Below are 25,710 nucleotides of genomic sequence, written 5' to 3'. Positions count from 1 at the left end.
AAAGAATGGTGTCTCCATTGCTATTTCTACCACCCACCCCTTGCCCCTGATTTGCAGCTGACCTTCATAAATGTATTTTCCAAACTCAACCAGGGTTGTAGTATTGGACTTCTCAGAGCCAAAAGACACTGTTGGAATCTGGATGGCACCTGTCAGAGTCAAATAGTGAGAGATGAAAGATTAAAAATGAATTAATCATTTTTTTCTACAATCTTCTATGCATAAAAAGTTCTTTTGCATTTATTATCATATTGCAGAGGGCAAAACACTAATGTGAGGTAGGCGCTATGGTTTCCCCTAATTCGAAGATGAGGGGAAAAGCTTGAGTCCTGGAGTTCAAGAGCAGCCTGGGCAAAATAGTGAAACCCTATCTCTACAAAAATAATAATAATTTTTAAAAATAATAAATACATAAAAAGTCTCTTTTAAAAAATTTTTAAAGTTTGGTAGAGATTAAGCTACTTTTTACTAAAAATTCTGTCAATGTTCGTGTTTAAATTTCAACTCTATTTTTAACATTCTAAATCTTAAACTAGGTGGTGAATCCAGAAATGTTCATTATGCTATTCTTTATATCTTTATAATATGTGAAGTATTTAATAATACTGTTTTAAAGTTGCTATTAAAAAGTAACTAGGCAGGGCGAGGTGGCTGACGCCTGTAATCCCAGCACTTTGGGAGGCCCAGGCAGGCAGATCACCTGAGGTCGGGAGTCCGAGACCAGCCTGACCAACATGGAGAAACCCCATCTCTACTAAAAATACAAAATTAGCCAGGCGTGGTGGTGCATGCCTGTAATCCCAGCTACTTGGGAGGCTGAGGCCAGAGAATTGCTTGAAACTGGGAGGCAGAGGTTGCCGTGAGCCGAGATCGCCCCATTGCACTCCAACCTGGGCAACAGGAGAGAAAACTTCGTCTCAAAAAAAAAAAGAAAAGAAAAAAGGAAAAGAAAAGAAAAGTAACTACATGGCTGAAGTTTTTTTTTTTGTTTGTTTGTTTGTTTTAAGCAAATCTTAAATGAAATGCAAACGCCAGGAGTGTGAATTTGTAGCTTTGGTCACAGGTAGCAATATGACCTTACTGACTGTATAGCACTTACTGAATTTTTCTTGAGAATTCTAAAATTTGAGAGTGGTGCCAGATAAAATTGCATCAAGAAATCTGGAAGGAACAGTTTCTTCTGGCTTCAAGAAATCTAATTTTATATTTCTGTGACATAAGACAGGTTTTCTTTTTTCCAGAAAGATCCTCCACTCTGAATAACCATAAAATTTCACTTGGTTGAATACATCAAAATTCTTTATACATCAAAATTCTCTTAAATATTTTATAGTAATCTTTCTAAAAATCCTTCAGTCTTACTGTACCTGTTTAGAGTTGCAAAAATGTCGTGTTAACATTAATATTAAAAGCACTTTCAATAAAATTTCTAAACAGGAGCCAACCCTCTGAGTTGGTATTTCAAAACAGTATCTACAAACAGAGCAATTTGTTCCAATTTTAGATGAAATCAGGCTGGGAACCTAGAGAGCTCCCCGCCAGAACCTAGGGAATGGTGGTCAGGTCCTAAGCTTCGGAAAAAGGGAGCAGCAGAGTATGGTCTGATAAGTTTCGTGCGTTTTATTTTGCTTTTCCTCCTTTATTTGATTTGTTGTCATACAGGAAGGGATTTATGGGTGAGAGATCAAGTGCAGACCAGACCTGACTCTAGCCTGGAGCCCTACCTCACCTGTGCTCTACCGTATCTGCTGGCCTCAGCACGAAAAACCACAACCCCCGAAAGGCCTTAAGGGTCCTGGGCGGGGTCATTCTGTCGATTGGGTGTTCCGCAGTCCTAGCGAATCGATGACTGGTCAGATCTGGAGATGGGGTGTGGCTAAGGCTGTTTGCGGGAATAAGAACAGAGCCAGGACCCAGAAACGCTAGTCGGGGCGTTTAGGTCAGAACTCCTCCGGCAGCCTGACAGCAGGAGCTCGAGAGAAGCATGGCTCAGCGGTGCCTTTGCGTGCTGGCCCTGGCGGCTATGCTGCTCCTAGTTTTCGCCACCGTCTCCAGATCGATGGGCCTGAGAAGCGACGAGCATCAGAGGGCGTCGCGAATCCCTGCTGAGTTCAGCAAAGAGGAGCGCGACGCGATGAAAGAGGCGCTGAAAGGTGAACCCTGGTCCCCTTCACCCATCTATACTCAGATGTCGGTCCTTCCCTCCCCAGGTCAACCCGTGACTCCCCGCTTCCGCCGCAAAGCATCAGCTACTGCAGCCGGAGCCCCGACACGCACCCCAGCCCGGCCCCAGCACCCTTCCCAGCACATCGTGCCCCGGCGTGGGGACGTCACACTTCCCCCATTCCTGCCTCCTGGAACTCTGGTGTGCCCTGCCTAACCTGGATACTCCAACTTCACCCCTCTTGGCGTGACCACCGTCCACTCTTTCCCCTGCTTGCCTCGAATATTACACGAACTTTCATTTGTACATCACTTTTAACCTTTGAAAGTTTGCATGCCTGATAAATTACTGCGGTGCCGTAAAATAAGACAAATGATATTAGTCTTATCTACAAAGGAGAGAAATTGAGGCTTAGGTCAGCTAAATGATCTTCTCCAGGGCCCCACAGCAAAGAGTGGGCAGTGGGTCTCAGTATCCAGTGCCGGACTCGCTGGGATCAGATGGCTCTAAAGAAAGGGAGTGGAGTGTTCCTGGGGTGTGGGATGTTCCTAATTCTCAGTCCTAATTGAAGAATATGTCTCCCCTAGATCTGTAATCCAGACCAAAAACTCATTCCCGTTCTGAATCTGCATTTTCCAGGAAACAGGAAAGTTTCTGTTCAGAGTGCTAGATCCTATGGGATGAAATCCTTCTTTACCATTCAGCTTAGCTCCAGTCTTTTCCCTTTCATTAAGTAATGGATTAAGAGAGACTGCCTGCATAAACATATAGAAGCAGATGCAGGGACCAAAAGCTAACCCCAATGGTTGGACGTAGATTGTTCATATGCTAGACTGACAGGCCTGGGAGGCAGCATTTTCCCAAAGCATAAATAGTCCTCTAAAAGGCATTAGACAGCCACTCCCAGTCTGCACAGAACAGAACAAAAGCTATGTAAGAACCTAGAATAGGGACCTTATAGCAACACAGCTTAGAACTCTGAGCAGGGGACAGAACACCTGAGCTCAGATCCTTGGGTCTGCCCTTGAGTAGGCACTTGAATCTTTCTGAACCTCGGCTTCCCCATCTATCTGGTGGGCTATGCTATTGTAGCGTTGATCCTTAGCAAAACTGATGAAGTTTGTCTTTCAGAGACCCTTCCTGCCTCAGGTGAATTTGTTCTCACTGTGTTCTTGGAGAGCAGTCTACTTCAATATTCTCATGACTCATGCTTTCCCTCCCAGTGGTGTTTGTCTTTGATCATGCAACTCTTTAAAACTGTAAAGCCTTAAAGACTCAAAGAGAGGAGCCCAGAGAAGTTTCAGGAATTGAGACAACTGAGTAAGGAGGATGAGATTATTTTAGGACTGAGGAGTTTGTTTGGGGGCTTCTAAATCCACCCCTTCCCGGGCATTATATGCCCAAAAAGCTGGTCTTGGTTGACAGACTAGTGAGACTCCACATTAGGAATAAGCCTTTACATACAAAAACAAAAACACACAAGCCTCATTGATGTAGGGACCCAGGACAGTGGGTGCCTTGAGAATGATGAAGCTTGGATTCATCAAAGGAAGTGGTGATTTCACAGGTAGTGAGGCCTTAGAAAGTAATTTATAGTAGCTTCCCTTCAAGACCAGGGTCCAAAAATCCACGTCCCCCCAATCTTAGACTGTATTTGCCTTTAAGAACCGTATCAGCCTAACAAACCCAGAAGACATGGGTTTAAATCTCTAGTCTGCCTGTTGCTCACACAGCTCACCTAACCTCTCCAAGCTTTTTCCCTCATCTTTGAATTAGGGGAAACAATAGCGCCTACCTCACATTAGTGTTTTGCCCTCTGCAATATGATAATAAATGCAAAAGAACTTTTTATGCACAGAGGACTGTAGAAAAAAACAATGATTAATTCATTTTTAATCTTTCATCTCTCACTATTTGACTCTGACAGGTGCCATCCAGATTCCAACAGTGACTTTTAGCTATGAGAAGGCCAATACCACAGCCCTGGTTGAGTTTGGAAAATACATTTATAAAGGTCAGCTGCAAATCAGGGGCAAGGGGTGGGTGGTAGAAATAGCAATGGAGACACCGTTCTTTTACAAAGTGATAACGAGTTTATTTTGCGACTGATCAGAGGACAATCTAATTCCCATGGACAGAGTAGAGACTGTAGATTTGCTCTTGGAAAAACTAAGCCACCATATGTAGGGCAAAGATTGAGAGTTCATCCAGCCATCGCATGAGAGTGTAAACTCTCTCAAACTTTGCCCTACGTATGTGTCATTCAATAAATGCTAAATCATCAAAAGGTAGAATTAGCGTTTCCTTCTACTTATGCAACTGCCCAGAACTATGTTCCATGCTCCTCCCACCCCTACCTACCTCCTTACACACCCCCACACACCTGTACACATACACTCCATGTACTCAGGCCTACTCCAGATTCATTACTAACACATTTCTAGGCTTCTAGGCAGTCAACAACTTTAAGCTATAACATCAGTCCTTTTCCCTCATCCCCACCACCCATTGAGTACAGAACTGTGGACCGATGGGTCAGAGGAAAAAAGGATTCTTGGAACTCCTCCCTCTCCTTGTGAAAATCTCATGGAGAGTAGTGAGATTACCTTCCTAAATCTAATTTAAAACAACCCCTCCGGGCCGGGCGCGGTGGCTCAAGCCTGTAATCCCAGCACTTTGGGAGGCCGAGGTGGGCGGATCACAAGGTCAGGAGATCGAGACCACAGTGAAACCCCGTCTCTACTAAAAATACAAAAAAAAAAATTAGCCGGGCGCGGTGGCGGGCGCCTGTAGTCCCAGCTACTCAGGAGGCTGAGGCAGGAGAATGGCGTGAACCCAGGAGGCGGAGCTTGCAGTGAGCCGAGATCGCGCCACTGCACTCCAGCCTGGGCAACAGCGTGAGACTCCGTCTCAAAAAAAAAAAAAAAAAAAAAAAAAAAAACAACCCCTCCGAAGTTGTTGGAGGTGGGAGAAGCTGGTCTAGGAGCAGCAAGTAGACCCCTCTCTAACACCCTGAGACAAATGGCTCTGGGATTAGCCATGCATGGTCGCTCGCACCTGTAGTCCTAGTTACAGGAGGCTGAGGTGGGAGGATCGCTTGAGTCCAGGAGTTCAAGGCTACAGTGAGCTATGAATGTGCCACTGTGCTCAAGCATAAGTGAGAGTTCAAGACCTTGTCCCTGAAAAAAAAAAAAAAAAAGAAGAAGGAAAAAACAAAAATGAGTGGCTCAGGGATTAATGCCCAGTAGCCAAGCTGAGGCCAGGCTGGAAAGGCTGGAAGTCTCTACTAAATAGGAGATAAACGCAGGAAAATAAAAGTATAGTGACAGTGAACTAGATAAGCTAGGTGACAAGATAAAACCATATTCTTCTTCAGTTTTTGGGTATCCACAGAAGTATATGTGAATTCTTCCAAAAAGCCCAGAGAGAGAGAAAATCTATTTCTCCTATGTAGCTAAGGTCGCTTGAATAATTGACCCTAGGAACATCTACACCTGCACACAGAAGTACGACCTTGTGCTAAACAGAATAATCTTTATGTTCACATAACACATACACTAGATGTGTAGCTTTTTAAAAAGAAAAATGTCTCTAGATTTTTAATATAATATTTAAATATAATTTGGTTAATGGGGCCTACTAATTTAATATAATAATTTAATATAATTTGATTAATGAGGCCTCCTATGGTCAAAATTTAATGCATCCTTCATCTGCATAGGCCTTTAATATGTACTTGTGATAGCATGTTATGGGTCTGACCAAGCCTGAGCTTGAGATATTGACCATCTTAATAGTGAGTCTTTTTTTTTTTGAGATGGAGTCTTGCTGTGTCGGCTAGGCTGGAGTACAGTGGTGTGATCTCAGCTCACTGCCACCTCCAGCTCCTGGATTCAAGCAGTTCTGCCTCAGCCTACCAAGTTGCTGGGATTACAAGCATGCGCCACCACGCCCGGCTGCTTTTTGTATTTTTACAAAAAACAGAGACAGAGTTTCACCATGTGGGCCAGGCTGGTTTCAAACTCCTGACCTCTAGTGATCCACCTGCCTCAGCCTCCCAAAGTGCTGGGATTATAGGCATGAGCCACCACGCCTGGCCGAGTCTCTTTTTTTTTTGAGATGGAGTTTTGCTCTCATCACCCATGCTGGAGTGCAACGGCGCAACCTCAGCTCACTGCAAACTCCGCCTCCCAGGTTCAAGTGATTCTCCTGTCTCAGCCTCCTGGGTAGCTGGGATTACAGGCATGAGCCACCACACCTGGCTGATTTTTGTATTTTTAGTAGAGACGGAGTTTCGCCATGTTGGCCAGGCCAATCTCAAACTCCTGAACTCAGGTGATCCACCTGCCTCGGCCTCCCAAAGTGCTGGGATTATAGACGTGAGCCACTGCGCCTGGCCTTAATGGTGGGTCTTGATTTGCATGTTATTATATAGTAATAGCACATTGAAATATGGGGAAGACGAATTTCAAAGATTGTCCAGGTAGATCAGGAATCAGACTAGCTTTGTCCTAGAAGGCTTCCTAAAGAAGGATGCATGTTTAAAAAAACAAGTAAATAAAGGAACAGGAAGCACAACATGGTAGGAAAACCTAAGGAAACTGTTAACCCTGGTTCTCCCTGCCTGCCCTTTTTGCCTCTAGTCTTTCCTACAGTGCTCAGCACCAGCTTTATCCAGCATGAAGTTGTGGAAGAGTATAGCCACCTGTTCACTATCAAAGGCTCGGACCCCAGCTTGCAGCCCTACCTGCTGATGGCTCACTTTGATGTGGTGCCTGCCCCTGAGGAAGGCTGGGAAGTGCCCCCATTCTCTGGGTTGGAGCGTGAAGGCGCCATCTATGGTCGGGGCACACTGGACGACAAGAACTCTGTGATGGTCTGAGATGCAATGTTCCCTCTGACTTGGGGCCCTAAAGATCAATTCAGGATGGGGGTGCTTGACTGACCCTGGCAGGTGGACGATAATGGTAAAAAGAACCTTGGCTCCAGGAGACCTGGGTTCCAGCCATCAGTTTGTCACTTCCCTTCTCTGGGCCTTGATTTCTCCGCTGTAAATGGGATTAAATGATCCCCAGGGACCCTTTCAGTCCTGTCATTGATATGTTTATACTCTTCTCCAGGTGGTAAAGGTTATGTTTCTCCACATCAGGTCCCCTGTACTATTTGAATCTGTTCTCTTTCAAGAGAATCTATCAGATCCTTATCCCACCATCCTTGAAAACAGGCAACTGAGTGTTTCTGATACCCTGGTACACCCACCTAAATAACGTCTTTTTCCTCTTCCGTTGTGCTTCTGAACCCCAGGCATTACTGCAGGCCTTGGAGCTCCTGCTGATCAAGAAGTACATCCCCCGAAGATCTTTCTTCATTTCTCTGGGCCATGATGAGGAGGTAGAACCTCCTCATCTTATACCTATCTCTGTCCTCTGTTGAGGGTAGGGGAGTGGGCGCTTAACCCTAGTCCAGTTTGCCCACAGTGGCAAGGTCTCCATGATATGGTAGTTTACCACCTTCTCTGTGTGTCTATATGCCAGGACTATCTAAGGACCTTGACCAAAATTCAGATTCCTGGGCCCTGTGCCATAGATCTGAATTTTTAACAAACTCCTTCATAATATCTGAGGCAGGCAGCGGGTCCATCACCTATACCCTGAGAAACATAGGTGTGATGGAAAAAGAACTGAAAAGGGAGAGCGATAACTGCATTTTATTTGCAATGATGCTACTTAATTAGACCCTGGGCAAGTCACTTCACTCTTTTGGCTCCAGTTTCTTCATTTGTGAAATAAGGGAGGGTGGACCTTTCCAGCTCTGACATTCCAGGATTCTGTGAGGCAGAATTCTCTAGGGCCCTGGCTCCCAGGAAGGAGACTAGGTAGAAAGGTTCTGGAGCCCCTAGCTAGGCTGAATGGGTCCCCATTAGCTATGTCTGGAGGTCTGTCTCTGACTGAGAAGGACTATAGCTCTGTGTTCCATGTCTGCAGTCGTCAGGGACAGGGGCTCAGAAGGTCTCAGCCCTGCTACAGTCAAGGGGCGTCCAGCTAGCCTTCGTTGTGGATGAGGGGGGCTTCATCTTGGATGATTTCATTCCCGACTTCAAGAAGCCCATCGCCTTGTGAGTAAAGCACCCCACTCCCCACCTTGGAAGGAAATCTCACCCCATTTGAGATGACCCCAGCCTGGTATCTGTGAGCCATGCTGAGACAACTCTTTGTTTACACCTCTCGCATTAATCGCCCCAATCTTTAACCTCTCCTAGGCTTCCCCCTCCATTCTTCCTCCAGTATAAAATTTTTAAAACTGCATGAAGCTACCTCCTTGCCCACTAGACTATTGCACAGATGGATCTATGGGCCTATGGGAGAATTCAGAGAGGCAAGAAGTCAGGAGGGTGGTTTCCGATCCTCTTCTACAGAATTGGTGTCTCAGAGAAGGGTTCCATGAACCTCTTGCTGCAAGTAAACATGTCTTCAGGCCACTCTTCAGCTCCTCCAAAGGAGACGAGCATTGGCATCCTCGCAGCTGCTGTCAGCCGGTAAGCAACTCCTGGCTCTGCTCCCATGCCAGACTTAAGATGGAAGACCTAGCACTTTCCCACTTTAAATTTGAGGAGGCTCAGCTTCCTGCCCTAAAGTTGGGCTGGGAAGCTATGCTTTAAAAAATCGACACTAGAGGAAGAACAGAAGGGGAAACCCAGGACAGACTAAAGATCCAGGCGATTAATACAAGAGGTGTAAACAAAGAGTTATTTCAGCATGGCTCACAGATACCAGACTGGGGTCATCTCAAATGGAGTGAGAATTCCTTCCAAGGTGGGGGTTGAGGGAGACACAGGAGAGACAGAGCCACCAGTATCCTGCAAGGGCTGGAGTCAGAAGAGGATCTATCAGTATATACATATGGAAAGCAAGGACCTACAGGCAGAAGCTGGGTCAGGCAACTAGAGTGGTCCAGAGTCCAGACATTTAGAATCACAAATTGGCAATGACTGGTAGAGCTGTCGAAATTCTCCACCTGTCCTGGCAGGAGGACAAAAAGAAATAAGAGCCACTGGCTATGAATGAGGACAGCAGAATCTGTAACAGCAGAGCTTACCCCTGGCTGGGTTTTCTTAGCAAAGTGGGAAGGAGTGCTATATTCATTCAGACTGTCAGGAGACTGACAATTCTGCTGTAGTATGGGATGGACTATGAGAGTGGACACACAAGATTCTAGAAAACAGCAGAGGGAGGAAAGAAGGACCCTAATGCCGACTTGGTAGACAGGGAAAGCTTCTGCGGCTGTTTTGAGATCTTCAGAATGTTGAGTTGGTGGAGGTGGGAGGGAGGTGAATGGGAGACCTCTTGGCCAGGAGTGTTGAAACTTCCTCCTATTTCCCTTCTTCTCCTCTTCAAGCCACTGATCTTTGGCTGGGGTTCGCTAAGTCTTGAGGACTCTGTTTCTCTTCCAGACTGGAGCAGACACCAATGCCTATCATATTTGGAAGCGGGACGCTGGTGACAGTATTGCGGCAAATGGCAGATGAGGTATGGGAAGAAGTATCACATACTACTGGTCAGCTAGGAACAAAAGAGTGACAGAAAAGTAACCTTCAGAGTAAGAAAAGGACCCTAGTGCTGCCCAGTTCTCTGCCTATTCTCACCTGTTCCCAGCCAGTGGCTGAGCCAAGACAGAGGGATCTGACTTGTTCTCTATGGCTGTTAGTGTGTTTCTGAGACCCTAAGACCTAATATACCCTTTGGGAGCTGGTTCCCACTTATCCTTGAGGCTGCTGAGCAATTGTTCTAACCAATCAGATAAGCCAGCCAGACAGTAATTGCCTCCCCATTCCTGACCCTCTAGCAGGGATTGAGCTAACTGAATTTAGCAGCACTCCTGACTGCTAAGGGCTCCTGAGGCAGTTCTAAAGTAAAGAGACATCCAGGTCTCAGAGACCCAGGCTAAAGTAGAGGTGACCCTGTGGTGCTGACCCCTTGGAAATCCTGCTGACCTTGTTCTTTCCCAGTTTCCCTTCCCTGTCGATAAAATCCTGAGCAACCCACGGCTATTTGAACCCCTTATAACCAGGTAAAGTATTATCTTTCCTTCTTTCATATCCCTCACCTCAAACCTACCCACCCCCCAGGCCCCTCTCCTTGGCTTAACTGGACCTGACTAATCATCCCTCAGCCACCAGACACTGCATCTCTAAGTGTGTATATTTAAGACATCTCTCAGATGTCTCTCTCAGTCTTAAAGATCTCCAGGGTTCAGGAAAGTGGGTAATGTTTCTGCCCTTTCCTTCACCCCATTAGTTCTTTCTAACATCTGCCCTTGGTCCGTTTGTTTTAGGTTTATGGAGAAAAATCCCTTAACCAATGCAATGATCAGGACCACCACGGCACTCACCATATTCGAAGCAGGGATCAAGGTAACATCTCTGGTTCCTCCCCATACAGCTTTTCCCTACCACCCTCCACTCCTCCCTTCCTTGGCTCTATCTACTGGCCCTTCCTTCCTTCTCTGTGTGTCAGCTGGATCCAAGCCTAGCCATGCAAAGACATAGGCCTTTCTGAAATCTTGAAGGGAGTTAGACCATTCTTGTAACTGCTGGTACTACCAGCACAACTTCAAGGGGCACCATTCACCTAGAGTACAATGTGACCTTGAAGCACTCTAGTAATCAGGTATATAAGTGAATGATGCCCCTGAATTAATTCCTGGCATAACTTCCTGGAGTGTCCAGTGTGTCAGCTGTAGTGTTCATCAGAATAATAGCACTGTGTCCTGACATTTGAGTGGTGTTTTCATCCCCCCAGGATACTTTGTTACTCCATCTGACCCTTCTAAGAGCCCTATGAGTATTACCCCAATAACCAGTTGAGAAAACAGATGCACAAAGAGGTTGCAACAGCTAATTTTCAACAGCCCAGTTCTGTCCCTAACAACTTAGTGCTTTTTTGCACCATACGAGTTCAAAGAAACATATGCACTTGGGGAGTCTCCCGGCCTCCAAGGAACAATCCCTTCCTAGCCTAATTCTTTTCTCCAATTAGTCCTGGATTCCTCCTGGTCGGGCAAAAAAGTCAGATTTTACAACAGGACCTGGGAAACCACCAATCCCTGCTAGAGGGTCAGGAATGGGGAGGCAATTACTGCCTGACTGGCTTATCTGATTGGTTAGAAGAATTGCTCAGCAGCCTCAAGGATAAGTGGGAACCAGCTCCCAAAGGGTATATGAGGTCTTAGGGTCTCAGAAACACACTAACAGCCATAGAGAACAAGCCAGATCCCTCTGTCTTGGCTCAGCCACTGGCTGGGAATAGGTAAGAATAGGCAGAGCACTGGCCAGCACTAGGGTCCTTTTCTTACTCTGAAGGTTACTTTTCTGTCACTCTTTTGTTCCTGCCTGACCAGGAATATGTGAGGAGTATGTGTTCTTCTCATCCCCCTCAAGCATCAAACCTGATGTGAGCCCCGTGCTATGCCATGATGGGGGCCAACAGAGGCTCTGGCTGCCCCGTTGTGAGTAAGCACTAATGTTAACAGCTGCAGAAATGTCCTGGGTGTGCTGGGAAAGAAAGTTCATGCAGAAGGCTTCTAATGGCACAGCATGGGGCCAAAACAGAGATATCTGGGCGATCAGAGAAAGCAGCCTTGCTCTGAACATGTCTGTGACCCCCTCCAGCACCAAGAAGCACAAAGGTCTGGCTTAAAGCAGAGACACCCCTTCAGCTCTGAATATAACCACATGTCACTTAGCTCAGAGAAGACAAGAGGCAGACTAGAAAAGCTAAGCCTTGGGTCCTTAAGTCAAATCAGCCAGCTCTGCCTGAGCTGAGGAAATTAGCATTTCCTGGGCAGGCAGATGTAGAAGATTGAGGTTGACTCAGGCCAGGGTTTTGTGCTTCTCTCTCTAGGTGAATGTCATCCCCTCAGTGGCCAAGGCCGCAGTCAACTTCCGGATTCACTCTGGACAGACAGTCCAAGAGGTATGTACCATATGTTCCAGACAGTTCTTGCAGCATCAGGGAGATGTGGCCCTCAGGGCCCGGGTTTAACTACAGTCCTAGGGCTGGTCCAGTGTCCCATTTATTCAACCAACATTTTTCAAAGACAACCTATGTACCAATTACTTCGCTAGGATTGGAGATCCTGGGTTTGGATATACATGGGGTCTGGAGTGGAAGATAAGTATGAATAAATGATAGCAATATCTGTAGTAACAAACATTATATATATGTAGTAGGTTTGCTATGTATTTTTTTTTTTTTTTTTTTGAGTCGGAGTCTCGCTCTGTGGCCCAGGCTGGAGTGCAGTGGCATGATCTTGGCTCACTGCAACCTCTGCCTCCCGGGTTCAAGCAATTCTCCTGTCTCAGACTGCTGAGTGGCTGGGACTACAGGCACATGTGCCTGGCTAATTTTTTGTATTTTTAGTAGAGACGGGGTTTCACTGTGTTAGCCAGAGTGGTCTTGATCTGACCTTGTGATCCATTCACCTTGGCCTTCCAAAGTGTTGGGATTACAGGTGTGAGCCACCATGCCCAGCCATATTTGGCACCTTTCTAAGGTATACCCGTACATTTTAATCCTCACAACCACCCACCCTAAATCTGCATTTAACTGGTGAAAATTGAGGTACAGAGTACCACAGCAATCAAATAGTATACCCAAGATTATACATCTAGCTGTCTAGTTCCAGAGTTTGTGCTTTTAGCCACAACCCTAAACTATGATTATAAAAATTAGAGGGCCAGGCCGGGCGCGGTGGCTCAAGCCTGTAATCCCAGCACTTTGGGAGGCCGAGACAGGCGGATCACAAGGTCAGGAGATCGAGACCATCCTGGCTAACACGGTGAAACCCTGTCTCTACTAAAAAATACAAAAAACTAGCCGGGCGTGGTGGTGGGCGCCTGTAGTCCCAGCTACTCGGGAGGCTAAGGCAGGAAAATGGCGTGAACCCGGGAGGCGGAGCTTGCAGTGAGCTGAGATCCAGCCACTGCACTCCAGCCTGGGCAACAAGCGAGACTCTGTCTCAAAAAAAAGAAAAAAAAAAAAAAAAATTAGAGGTGAACAAATTGCCATAGGACCACTGCAAAGAAAGAAATTCATGCTATTTCTTAGGGTCAAAAAAGTCTTTTCTGACTACCAAAATTTTGAACCAAGCCTTAGAGGACAAACAGAACTTGGCTAGAAGTAAGACATTCATTGTGGCTTAAGGAATAGGATAAATTGGGGACAAGTAATAGGAGATGAAAACTGATAGGAAATGAAGTTGTAGTTTAGAGATCTGGGCCTTGTATGCTATGCTGAGGAGTTTGGGCCCTAATCTGTGAAATCTGTGACAGGAGAGAACTTTTAGAGGTCTTCAATCAAATACTCAGATTTGCTTTTAGAGAGGTCATGCTAGCAGCATTGAAGAGGGAGTGCTGGAGGAGAAGGAGACAGGGAGCTATTGCAGCATCTTAGGTAGTGCATGTGAAGGTCTGGACTGAGGCCATGGTCATGGGGTGGAGAAGAGGGCACCCACCAGAGGTGGGACAGAGGTGGGTTCAATAGGATGTGGTATGTATATGGGTGTGGAGTGAGAGAAAAGCAGGATGGCTCCAAGGTTTTTCACCTGGGTAGTTGACCAAGTAGTTAATGCCTTTCACTAAGATTGGAAAGTCAGAAATAAAAACAAGTTCAAGAATATCATAGTTTGGAAGTTTGAGAAACTTGTAACATATGAAATAGGCAATTATAAATACTTCAGGTCTGGAGAGAGATATGAACTAGAGATGCGGCTGGAGCGTCACTCACATCATGGGAACCTCTAGATTGAATAAAAGCCCATGGGAAGAAGGTGCAGAGAGCTAGGAGAGAAAAGAGTTGAGGCCAGAGCCTTGCAATGGTCTGCTACAAACATCAATTTAAAAATGAATGTATAATTGCAAACCACGATGAGTGCTATAATGAAGAGGAACCTGGTGCTTGTTAGAGAATATAACAAGGAACCAGACCCCATCTGGGAATCAGGCAAGACTTCCTAAGGCAGTGAATTTTTTTTTTTTTTTTTTTTTTGAGACGGAGTCTTGCTCTGTCGCCCGGGCTGGAGTGCAGTGGCCGGATCTCAGCTCACTACAAGCTCCGCCTCCCGGGTTTACGCCATTCTCCTGCCTCAGCCTCCCGAGTAGCTGGGACTACAAGGCAGTGATGTTTAAGCTGAAAGCCGAAGGGTGAGTAGAAGTTACACAGAATGTCTGACATCCACAGTAAATGCCAGCTTATTTAAACATCAGACTGAGCAAAAGGAATTCAAAGGGTAAACCTGATGCTTCAGAAAAAAAAAAGATCCAAAAAGGCAACCCAGTGACTATCAGATGAGTTATACATTCCAGAATACACCAGGGTTAGGGGCAGTTCTGTGGCACAGATCATCAAGGGTCAGTGGCACTTGGACTTCTACGGTCCTTTCTCCTAAGTTCTTCCCCAGAGAGGACTTTACTTGCCCTCATGCAAGGAGAGAGGCACACTCCCCATTGTAGAGCGGGGAGCAGATCGACATCCTGCCCAGAGCCACACACCATTGAAGGGGGTCGGGGGAGTGCGGGGGAGTTAAGACCAATGTGAGCCCTGGGTTCTCCTGCCTTTCATCAGGTGCCAACCTTTGTCCTCTCCCTGGGGTCTCATGGGGCCAGGAAATCACTGAATTCCCCTCATTGAGCTTCTTTCCACCAGTTTTTTTTCCAGCCTCATTCCAACTCCATGCCCTTTCCAAGGGCTGTTTTCCACCCAGCTGGGGCTTTCATCTCCCCGGGTCCTGGCACTCTTCCCTCCTCTCTATTCCCCTGCCACAGTGACCTTCCTTCCGGTCTCTCTGATGAAACCCCTGGAATCCCTAGGTCCATCCTGCCCACGTGCTGCAGTGAGGAATGGAAAGCCTCCATATTCAAAAAGCTTGTGGGTGCATTTGTCCTGGTTACTCCTCTCCCTCGGGCCCCATTTCCATGCATCAGGAACACTCCCTGCTGCACACCCTGTGCACAGAGCCTCGGGCTGCATCCAGCAGGAACACAGGCCGCCCCCAGAGTTCTCCTGCTCCATATTCAACTTCAGTTGTATGTAGGTCTCCAGCACCTAGCTGTGAGGAACAGAACCTTCAGAAATCCAAGAGGTTGCCATGTGGAAAGGAAAGTGTGTCCTGAATGGGCCTGAAGGAGTAGAGAGGCCAGTGGGAGATGTTTAAGAGAGTCTCCACTTGAGGGAGAGTTTTGGAATGTGCTATCTTGGACTGTAATTGTGCTCCTCATCACTAAAAGGGTGGAATAAGAGTGTTGTAGAGAAGATTCTTTCCTTTCTTCCTTCATCTATTCATTCAAGTGTCTATTGGTAGCTACTGTGGACTAGACATTCTTCTAAATATTTGGGAGAATGGTGAACAAGACAGACAAGATTCCCATTCTAATGGTGCTTACGTTCTAGTGAAAAGACAGCAGTAAGCAAGGAGATTTTTTTTAAGTGGTAAATGCCACAAAGAAAATAATAGGATGCTGTGTCACAGAGTAATTTTGGGGCAGGGGTAGAGCAGTGAGCTCCTTTAAATGCAGTGGTCAGTGAAGCCCTCTCTGAGGAGGAGCAAAGACCTGGCAATAGCATCCAGGCAGCAAGAGCACAAAGTGGGGAACAGTACAGATGCCCTCTAATTTCGACAGGTAAGATTCTGCTGAGTGTTTATGATGAGTTTAGTACTATATTACTAGAGTATGTTGAGACAGAGTCTCGCTCTGTCACCCAGGCTGGAGTGCAATGGTGTGATCTCGGCTCGCTGCAACCTCCGCCTCCTGGGTTCAGGTGATTCTCCTGCCTCAGTCTCCTGAGTAGTGGGATTACAGGTGCTCACCATGGAGCGAGAGAACTCTGGGGGCGGCCTGTGTTCCTGCTGGATGCAGCCCGAGGCTCTGTGCACAGGGTGTGCAGCAGGGAGTGTTCCTGATGCATGGAAATGGGGCCCGAGGGAGAGGAGTAACCAGGACAAATGCACCCACAAGCTTTCTGAACATGGAGGCTTTCCATTCCAGCACGTGGGCAGGATGGACCTAGAGATTCCAGGGGTTTCATCAGAGAGACCGGAAGGAAGGTCACTGTGGCAGGGGAATAGAGAGGAGGGAAGAGTGCCAGGACCTGGGGAGATGAAAGCCCCAGCTGGGTGGAAAACAGCCCTTGGAAAGGGCATGGAGTTGGAATGAGGCTGGAGTATATTCATTATCAAAAAAAGGAGAGGCAGGGCCAGGCACAGTGGCTCATACCTGTAATCCCAGTGCTTTGGGAGGCTGAGTCCAGAGGATTGCTTGAGGCCAAGAGTTCAAGACCAGCCCGGACAACACAGCGAGACCCTATCTCTACAAATAAAAATAAATATTAAGCAGGCACACTCCTATACTCCCAGCTACTCACAGGAGGCTGAGGCAGGAGGATCTCTTGATCTCAGAAGTTGGAAGTTACAGTGAGCTATGATCACACCACTGCATTCCAACCTGGGTGACAGAGCAAGACCCTGTCTCAAAAAAGAAGGAGAGGGGTTAGATATTACAGGACACCGTATCTGAGTTCATTATAAGGAAGGCATTTATAACTGAAATGCTCAAAAATGGAATGGTGTATAGCATGCAGTGATGAGCTTTCTGCCACTGGAAATATTCCAGCAGATGGGATGCCAACCTGTCATGAGTTTTCTAATGAGCAGCCTTACAGCAGGACAGAAGCTGGACTTGCTAACTCTAAAGACCTTACCTGTTTTTAAGTATCCATTGTCCTTGCCTTCAACAGCTGTACCATTCACTTACAGGAAAATATCTTTACACATAAAACAGAGAGCAACATAAGGTTGTGGGAATGCACTGTAAGAACTACAGGAGATCTGGGCCGGGTGCGGTGGCTCACGCCTGTAATCCCAGCACTTTGGGAGGCTGAGCCTGGCAGATCACAAGGTCAGGAGTTCGAGACCAGCCTGACCAACATGGTGAAACCCCATCTCTACAAAAATACAAAAATTAGCTGGGCATGGTGGTGAGCACCTGTAATCCCGCTACTCAGGAGGCTGAGGCAGGAGAATCACCTGAACCCAGGAGGCAGAGGTTGCAGTGAGCCGAGATCACATCCTTGCACTCCAGACTGGGTGACAGAGCGAGACTCTGTCTCAAAAAAAAAAAAAAAAGAACTACAGGAGATCAGAGAAATGAGAGATTCGTGTGCTCTAAAGTCACCTTTGAGATCTCTCACCATTGACAAGTCTCTCCTCCTAGTTCCATTCTTATACCTCTGATTCTTGCCCAAGCTGGTCCCTCTATTCTAAACAAGCAAATAACAGCTAGCATTTTTTGAGTGCTTACCATATGCCAGGCACTGCCCTAAGCACATTACACATATTAACTCCAGTAACGGTCACCACCACTTATGAAGTAGGTGCTACCATCATCTACATGTTAACAGATAGGCAGGCTGAGGCACAGAAAGGTTAAGAAGCTTGTCCAAGCTCACACAACTGTGAGTGACTGTCTGAAGCACAAAGTTGGTTGTTACATCTCAATTTTTGTGCCTGCCCCTCTCCATGCTCAGACGATCTGTTTCCTCATCTCTGTCAGTTTCATATCCTTCCTTGAAACTTGTGCTAAACATTCATACCACTAAGGAGTCCATCTCAGATGAACACCTCCGCTCAGGTTCTACTCCACACCATCTCTAACTGTATGTACTTAGGAAGCAGTAAAGCGTTATTCCCATAAAGTCAGACAGATACCCGACCTGACAAAACTGACTATATAACCCATGGCAAGTTATTTAATGAATCAACGCCTATTCTTATTTTTATTGGTTCACATCTTTTAAATTTTATGTATCCAAGATTTATTGCATGCCTTTTATGTGCTTGCTACTGGAAATGTGGAAATGAGATAGACAGTCCCTGCCCCTGAGTCAGACACAGTCCCTGCCTGGCCTAACAGCTACTGGGAAACCTGAGCTCTTGCAGCCTCTTACTGAAGGGATCCATTCTGCATGCCTTCTTTGATTTCTGGAGGACCCTCTAAGGAATTTGGAGCAGTGGGCATAGTCCCAACCCACCTCATGGAGGCTGACTTCAGAAACTTGCCAATGGGCTGAGAATATGTCAAGACCGTGCACTAATTCTTGTATTAGAATACTTGTATTATAAGTGCTGGAGTGAAAATATGGTCTGAGAAGTGAGAATACACCTTGGTGACCCCTTTGCCCATCTAATAGCGGGATACTTGTTTTGATTCAAATGGTGGTTTCTAAGCCAGAAGTGGGAACCTTCACTTCCTCTCCAGACTCAACTCCTAACATTCTTCTGGCATAAAAGAGGTACTCTTGGGACAGGGCACGGTGGCTCACACCTGTAATCCTAGCACTTTGGGAGACCAAGGCAGGTGGATCACCTGAGGTCAGGAGTTTCAAGACCAGCCTGGCCAACATGGCAAAACCCCGTCTCTACTAAAAGTACAAAAAGTAGCTGCACATAGTGGTGCATGCCTATAGTCCCAGCTACTTGGGAGGCTGAGACAGAAGAATTGCTTGAATCCAGGAGGTAGAGATTGCAGTGAGCTGAGATGGTGCCACTGCACTCCAGCCTGGGCGACACAGTGAGACTCTGTCTCAAAAAAAAAAGAGGTACTCTTGGCCAGGCATGATGGCTCACACCTGTAATCCCAACAGTTTGGGAGGCCAAGGTGGGCAGATCACTTGAGGTCAGGAGTTCAAGACTAGCCTGACCAACATGGTGAAACCCCCGTGTCAACTAAAAATACAAAAATTAGCCAGACGTGGTGATACATGCCTATAATCCCAGCTACTCAGGAGGCTGAGGCAGGAGAATCACTTGAACCTGGGAGGTGGAGGTTGCAGTGAGCCAAGATTGTGCCACTGCACTCTGGCCTGGGTGACAGAGTGAGATTCTGTCTCAAAAAAAAAAAAAAAAAGAGGTACTCTTAAGATAATGTCCCACGTTCAGGTGATCTGCAGCTATGGGACAACCCCCCCTTTCTAGAGCAGAGGCAGTTTTAAAGCAACTACTGAACAAATGGATTGGGACTAGTGCTGGAGCTTTGGAGAGCGAAGGTCCCTCTAAGTCAGTCTCCTGGTCCATTCCCACATGGCTCTATGTGACCTAATCCTCGGGGTCTGGTCTACTTCCTGACTGGGGACAGGAATTTTTCTGGATTTACTCTTCGTTTCAGACTGAATTTTCTAGGAGTTTCCTCAGGTTCTTTCCCGAGGAAAGGAGGCAAAGAGAAAACTTGAATACCCGTATCACAACTTCTGACTTTTTGTCTGTGTTGAGCTCATCTTCCTGGCTCCAGTGCAGCTGGTTACAAACAGGAAGCAGGAATGCCCAGAGAGGGGAAAGAAAAGTGTGTGACCTTTTTATCACCTGTCTGAGGTTCTCCGAGGCTGAAGCCAGGTCATCACATCTATTCCCCAGCCTGGGGATGATTGACATTCTGCTGTCTCTTCAACACTTTCAACCAGCCTGTGGCTCACCACCCAAGGGGAAAGATACATAACTTCCTCATTTTCCAATTCCCATCCAATTTTTCATCCAAGGGATGTCTCACCAATGCCCTTTGAAGGAGATTCCATGCTCCTGGCTGAAATGGTGCTTTTTGTAAGGATAGCTATAGGCTTTCAAGAGAGCCCAGGCATTGCTCTATAGTGACCCAGTAGTCCTAATTTTCCAGCCAGGCCACCCCCCTGCCACTTCGTTAGTTTGGTTGCTCATGTAAATTTGTTCCTATTCAAGATCTGATTCATGACTGTAAGACAAGTCTCCCAAAACATTTAACCTAAATCTATCATGCTATAGATTGCTTTCCAGGAAGACCCAACTCTTACATCACCTTTAGCCAGTCAGCTGAAATTGAAGTCCCAATGTTTAAAAAAATGAGTCCTGTCTGTAAACCCCCGGGCTCTCCCTTGCTGGAAAGAAATCAGAATATTTAAGCTCATATTGTACATGTATAGAAATCAATAAGAAATCAAACCCCCTTTGTTTCTACCCTGGAGGTCCTAGAACTCACGAAGAACATTGTGGCTGATAACAGAGTCCAGTTCCATGTGATGACTGCCTTTGATCCCCTCCCCATCAGCCCTTATGATGACAAGGCCTTGGGCTACCAGCTGCTCCGCCAGACCATACAGTCCGTCTTCCCAGAAGTCAATATTACTATCCCAGGTAATGACTTCATCAGCTGTGGCTGGAGGGAGGAGGGGGCTGGAACTGTTTCCTATCCAATGTCTACTTCCCCACCCCTACCCCAGATGTTCAGCCTGTAAACAGCTGGCTGCTTCCCCTCCTGATGAGACTAGAACTGTATTTTCCCTTCAGAGTGGAAGTGAAAACGCAAACAGGAAAGGAGCAGAAACAATAAATTAGGTCAGTCAAGCCTGGGTCCTTGCTTAACCTAGGCCAGCCACTCTGGCATAGAGGGGATAATTGGCTTAGACTACTCCCTCCTCTCTAAGAGTCACAGAAGGGGCCAAGATTTTTCCAGAGTCTGGTTCTGATCCATTCTAGGATAACAGCTCAGCAGCAAAGCTCAGAATCTTTAGCTCAGAAAAGCCTCCCAGCCCATACCGTTTGCCTTAACCTAATTTACGCTTCCCAGCCCAGATCAATCCCAGCAGCACTCCTCTGTACCTGTACCCCTTCTGCAGCCTTCTAGCACACCATCCAAATCTATGCTTTGCAGACAGTGGTTCTCCAATCTAAGAGTGGAAGAGGTCTCCCCAGGGAACTATTAAAATGCAGATTACCTGGACTCACTGCAAAGATTTGGGTTAACCAAATCTGGAAGGGACCCTGGAATTTGCCTTTTTCACAAATATCCACAGGAGATTCTGACAGGTGGTGATGTCTAACCTAGTCATCACTAAGGTGATGACTAACCATAGTTTGAGAATCTCTGGTCAATGGTTATTGCTCTAATATTAAGACATTGCTTGGCCGGGCATGGTGGCTCACATGTGTAATCCCAGCACTTTGGGAGGCTGAGGCGGGTGGATCACAAGGTCAGGAGTTCGAGAACAGCCTGACCAATATGGTGAAACCTCGTCTCTACTAAAAATACAAAAATTAGCTGGGCCTGGTGGTGGGCACCTGTAGTCCCAGCTACTTGGGAGGATAAGGCAGGAGAATCACTTGAACCCAGGAGGCAGAGATTCCAGTGAGCCGAGACAGCACCACTGCACTCCAGCCTGGGGGACAGAGCAAGACTCTGTCAAAAAAAAAAGGAAAAAAGACATTGCTCAATAATAATGATATTGCTTAATTATTAATGCTCTAATATTAAGACCCGTGTCTAGTTTTCTTTTCTCTTGGTCTAATCTGAGATTCCTCCAAACATCCAGGAACCCGGCCTTCACAGTCCCAGATTCTCCTCCCTTGGCCCTTAAAGGCTACCTACTCTATTCTCTTTCTTCTGGAGCACTTGTCCACCAATGGGGCCAGGCTTTTACAGAAAAAAGACAGGCAGAAATCAACCACAAAGCAAGGAACTGTGAAGGGCCTGGATGTCCATTTGAAACCACGAGTGGAAGATGAAAGAAAACACAAATTACTGTCTCAAATCACCCCACACACTTGAGTTCTTTTCCCAAAGAACACACCTAGGGGCACAAGTCCCAGCCCCTGCCAGGTGACCTGCTACCACCTTCAGGAGAGTGGGAAACTGGAAAGAGTATCCTGGCACTTTCCAGATCTAAGGTTTGACCCTAGGAAGACAGAGTCATCCTTCAGAGAGTGAGAATAACAGGAAATTTTGTTCCAATTCAAGAGGGTTATATTTTATAGTAGTAAAGTTCTCCCAGAGGGTATTTATTTTTGACCTAGAGTGATACAGAATAAAGGTCAGGTGATAAAGAAGTGCTATCTAGTTTCTCGTTTCTTAAATAGCAAATGGCCATGGCCTTGGGTATGAAATGAAGATATTGGCCTCCCTGGTCATCACAGGGAGAGGACACTTCCAAGGGCATTGGTGAGACATCCCTTGAATGGTCCATCCAAGGGATGTCTCACCAATGCCCTTGGAAGGAGATTCCATGTTCCTGGCTGAAATGGTGCGTTTTGTAAGGATAGCTATAGGCTTTCAAGAGAGCCCAGGCATTGCTCTGTAACGACCCAGTAATCCTAATTTTCCAGCCAGGCCACACGCCAGCCACTTTGTTGGTTTGGTTGCTCATGTAAAGCCCCTTTCCTGTTTATCTTCCCTCTCTAGGTACTTGTCTTGGCAACACAGACAGCCGATTCTTTACAGACCTCACCACTGGCATCTACAGGTTCAATCCCTACTATCTACAGCCTGAAGACTTAAAACGGTGAGTGGAACAGGTTTGAGCAGCAGGTGGGAGAAAAGAAACACACTTGACGTGTCTCTTTCCCACCCTGTGCTCCTGACAGTCCACAGAATCAGGGCGGGGGGAAGCCGGGATTTGGCAAAATGAAATGGAGACATTGTAGAACCTAACCCATCTACCGTCCTTATTGCCAGAGTCTCATCGTCACCCCCTAGAATTTATGGAAATTGGCCCCTCTTTTATAAAGATGGAGATAATTGGGTGATTGGGGAGAAGCTGCTGGAATCCGTACCCTTGGGTGCTAATCCCAGCTCTTCCTGTCTTTGGGAGAGGGCTTATCCTCTGGACCCCGTTTCCTCCACTTACAAAATGGGGAGACTCCTCAGCATTTCGTGAAATGCAGACCACACATGAGGTCAAAGGTGGGTGCATGTTTTGATTTCTCAGAAGAAAGCACTATGGAAATCCACGATGTGAGCACCAATTTTAACTGCTCTGTGTGAATTACTATTTTTGTGGGTTCTTCAGCACATTTTTAATCCTGGGGTATGGGAGGACGATTTCCATTTACCTCTCTGCTACTTATCATGTCCAGACCTGGTCTCCCCATCTTAAGTCCTCTGTAGACAGAGTGAAAATATTTGAATAGGAGTTTAAGAACAGCTTTCTTTTTTTGTTTTTTAAATGGGAGATGGATAGGTACTCTGTTTCCTTTTATCTTTGAGATTACATATGTAGTTTGGTGGTGGTTTGTTTTGTTTTGCTCTGTTTTGTTTCACTGTGGGGAGGCAGGTTGGTGGGTGTAAGGTCTGATAGTAAAGTTCCTAGGTGCCACAGAAAACTGGGTAGGTACCCTGGGCAGTTGCCTTCTCTACCCTCTAGTGGGAGAGTAGGGGACTGGCTTAGAGATAGTCTAGCTAGGTACTCTGTCCTAAGAGAAAGAGAATTGGAAAGATAGTTCTCAGTCAAGTGTGGTGGCTCACACCTATAATCCCAATACTTTGGGAGGCTGAGGCAGGAGGATCACTTGAGCCGCGAAGTTTGAGACCGGCCTGGGCAACCTAACAAGACTCCATCTCTTCAAAATAATTTAAAAAATAAAAAAATTAGCCACACGCCTGTGGTCCCAGCTACTCAGGAGCTGAGGTGGGAGGATCACTGGAACCCAGGAGGTTGAGGCTGCAGTGAGCTGTGATTGTACCCCTGCACTCTAGCCTGGGCTACAGAATGAGAACCTGTCTCAAAAAAAAAAAAGACAATTCTCCTGGAGGACAAATTATTGAGTGGATTTCACAGCAGGAGATTATTTTGGGACTCCCCAAGAGTTTATTCCACACTGTTCTTTGTCATGAGCATGGATGGATCCCTGAGAAACAACCAATGTGTCATATGAAATCTCAGATGCCCCCTCCCTTGCCCCTCCCTTTCCTAGCCCTGGAGGGCCAGTAGTTTCCGGGTTGGTGAGGGGAGTAAGGAAAGTGCTCTATAATAACACTTGTGCTGTGGCACTTGGCCCTCCCCTCCTTCCCTAAATGCATCTTACTTTCCTCAGCTTCCATGGAATCAATGAGAAAATCTCAGTCCAAGGCTATGAGAACCAAGTGAAATTCATCTTTGAGTTGATTCAGAATGCTGACACAGACCAGGAGCCAGTTTCTCACCTGCACAAACTGTGAGGTCAAGGGGCCTGCTGGGTTAGGCATGCCCGACCCCGGGCCAGGACTAACCCAAGGGGGAAAGCCAGTGTTGATGAAACTTTTGATTAAAACCACATTGTAAAACATTGCCCATCTGTCTTGCTCACTCTTAAACTCACCCAAGAACAAGGCCAGGGGTAAGGTAAAGTCAGCAGAAATCTGGCTTCTCCCTTCCTCCTGATATCTGCATCCCTTGATCCACTGGCATTTGCTGCCTTCTTGTCCCTTATCTGTCTTATGCTGGTTATTTCACTGCTTCACCCTCCAGGCTTGGCTTAGCAAATGTAGATTTGAGAAATCTCAACCAGGTGTTATCTGATAGGAGTCTTTAATTTGGGGCACTGTTGCTGGGATGCTTTCTCCAGAGCTTATATATTTCTTCTTGCTAGAACTTTCTTTCCCCTTTTATTCCCCTCTCTTCTTGGACTTGTGAGCTGTATCTTCATCTCTCTTCTCTCCCCTGCATCTCTCCCCTTACTCTCCAATTTATTCTACTTCTGGACCTGGACTTACCCAAACTGTGAAACTACCATAATTGTCACCACAATCAGTCAAATAAAGTGATCTGTCCATCACCAGCTGGATACTGAGGGGTGAAACTGAGGCGGGGGCTTTGGAGAAACCCCAAACCTCCTGGTTCTGGAGGCCAGAGACTGGAAAAGAAAGCCTCTGTCCTTGGGCTCCTCCCAAGGGCTCCCTGGGCTTTGTTCCCTCCCTGCCCTGTTCCTGCCACCTGCTGCTACTGTCTCACCCCAGGAGGCACTAATCTGTGGAAACATTTCCCTGGCACATCCGATGGGCTAAGCTCCCAAGGGAAGGGCACTCGGAGCTAAGGACCAGCAGGGCCGTGGCCCTGGCATCATGTCCTGGTTCAGGCAGATCAAGGGAAAGTGGAGGGCATTAGGGTGGAGAAGGAGGGGGAGGCTGGCTTGAGGGGCTCTGCGCTGTCTGGTGGGGTATGAGGAGGCACAAACTAGCCTCCACTGGGGACAGCAGAATTCCTGTCTTTTTTCTCTGGGCTCCAACCCTGAGCATGTTTGAATCTGCTCAGTAGCTGCCAGGTGGGGGGCATTGGAAGGCAGCATTTCTTGGCTCAAAGCTGGAAGCTGTGCTTTCTGGATCACAAGAGAGTCTGTGATCCTCTTGAGAGGAGCTGGGACTCAAGGGACACCCTCTTCTTTTCCTCACCAGGCAAGGACCTTCCATGTCCTCCTGGGCTTTGACAGCAGTGGGCTCCTTCTCCCTCTCCTCATAACCCCCTTCCCCCTCGAGCCCCCAGTTTCTCACCTCCCTCCCTGGATGTGTACTGTTCCTTGGAGCTCGGGCTTCATGAAAAGTGTTGGAACCACAGTGTGGGGATTATTCCAGCTTTTTTGCTACTCCCCCTAAGATTCACATTCCTTCCTTTGCCCTCCCTTTTTTGGCCAATTCAGTACTTATTCAGCCTTTGTTAGAGGGCGAGCTGAAGAACAAAAATAATCCTTCACATTTGTACAGAGCTGTACAGAGTGCTTTCATA

At 46.7% G+C, this 25,710-nt stretch overlaps 1 protein-coding gene across 1 annotated transcript; it reads left to right on the top strand.

Moving 5' to 3' along the window:
• The first annotated feature begins 1,924 nt into the window (after positions 1-1,924).
• On the top strand, positions 1,925-24,766 carry LOC105484829 (peptidase M20 domain containing 1). The gene is made up of 13 exons (XM_011746869.2): positions 1,925-2,153; positions 4,092-4,178; positions 6,808-7,040; positions 7,469-7,555; positions 8,149-8,279; positions 8,580-8,699; positions 9,615-9,690; positions 10,170-10,231; positions 10,496-10,574; positions 12,064-12,135; positions 20,206-20,374; positions 22,416-22,515; positions 24,047-24,766. Exons 1-13 carry the CDS (start codon positions 1,985-1,987, stop codon positions 24,168-24,170), a joined length of 1,509 nt encoding a protein of 502 aa, XP_011745171.2. The 5' UTR covers positions 1,925-1,984; the 3' UTR covers positions 24,171-24,766.
• The last annotated feature ends 944 nt before the right edge of the window (positions 24,767-25,710 follow it).

The sequence above is a fragment of the Macaca nemestrina genome, chromosome 1 (assembly GCF_043159975.1).
Source record: "Macaca nemestrina isolate mMacNem1 chromosome 1, mMacNem.hap1, whole genome shotgun sequence".
Lineage (NCBI taxonomy): Eukaryota > Metazoa > Chordata > Mammalia > Primates > Cercopithecidae > Macaca > Macaca nemestrina.
This window is presented reverse-complemented; position numbering and strand designations above follow the sequence as displayed.

Excerpts from the sequence above, each read along its gene's own strand:
- LOC105484829 (XM_011746869.2), top strand. The coding sequence starts at position 1,985 with ATGGCTCAGCGGTGCCTTTGCGTGCTGGCCCTGGCGGCTATGCTGCTC. Across the intron at positions 7,041-7,468 it reads ACGACAAGAACTCTGTGATG|GCATTACTGCAGGCCTTGGA; the intron begins GTCTGAGATGCA and ends TCTGAACCCCAG. Across the intron at positions 9,691-10,169 it reads TGCGGCAAATGGCAGATGAG|TTTCCCTTCCCTGTCGATAA; the intron begins GTATGGGAAGAA and ends GTTCTTTCCCAG.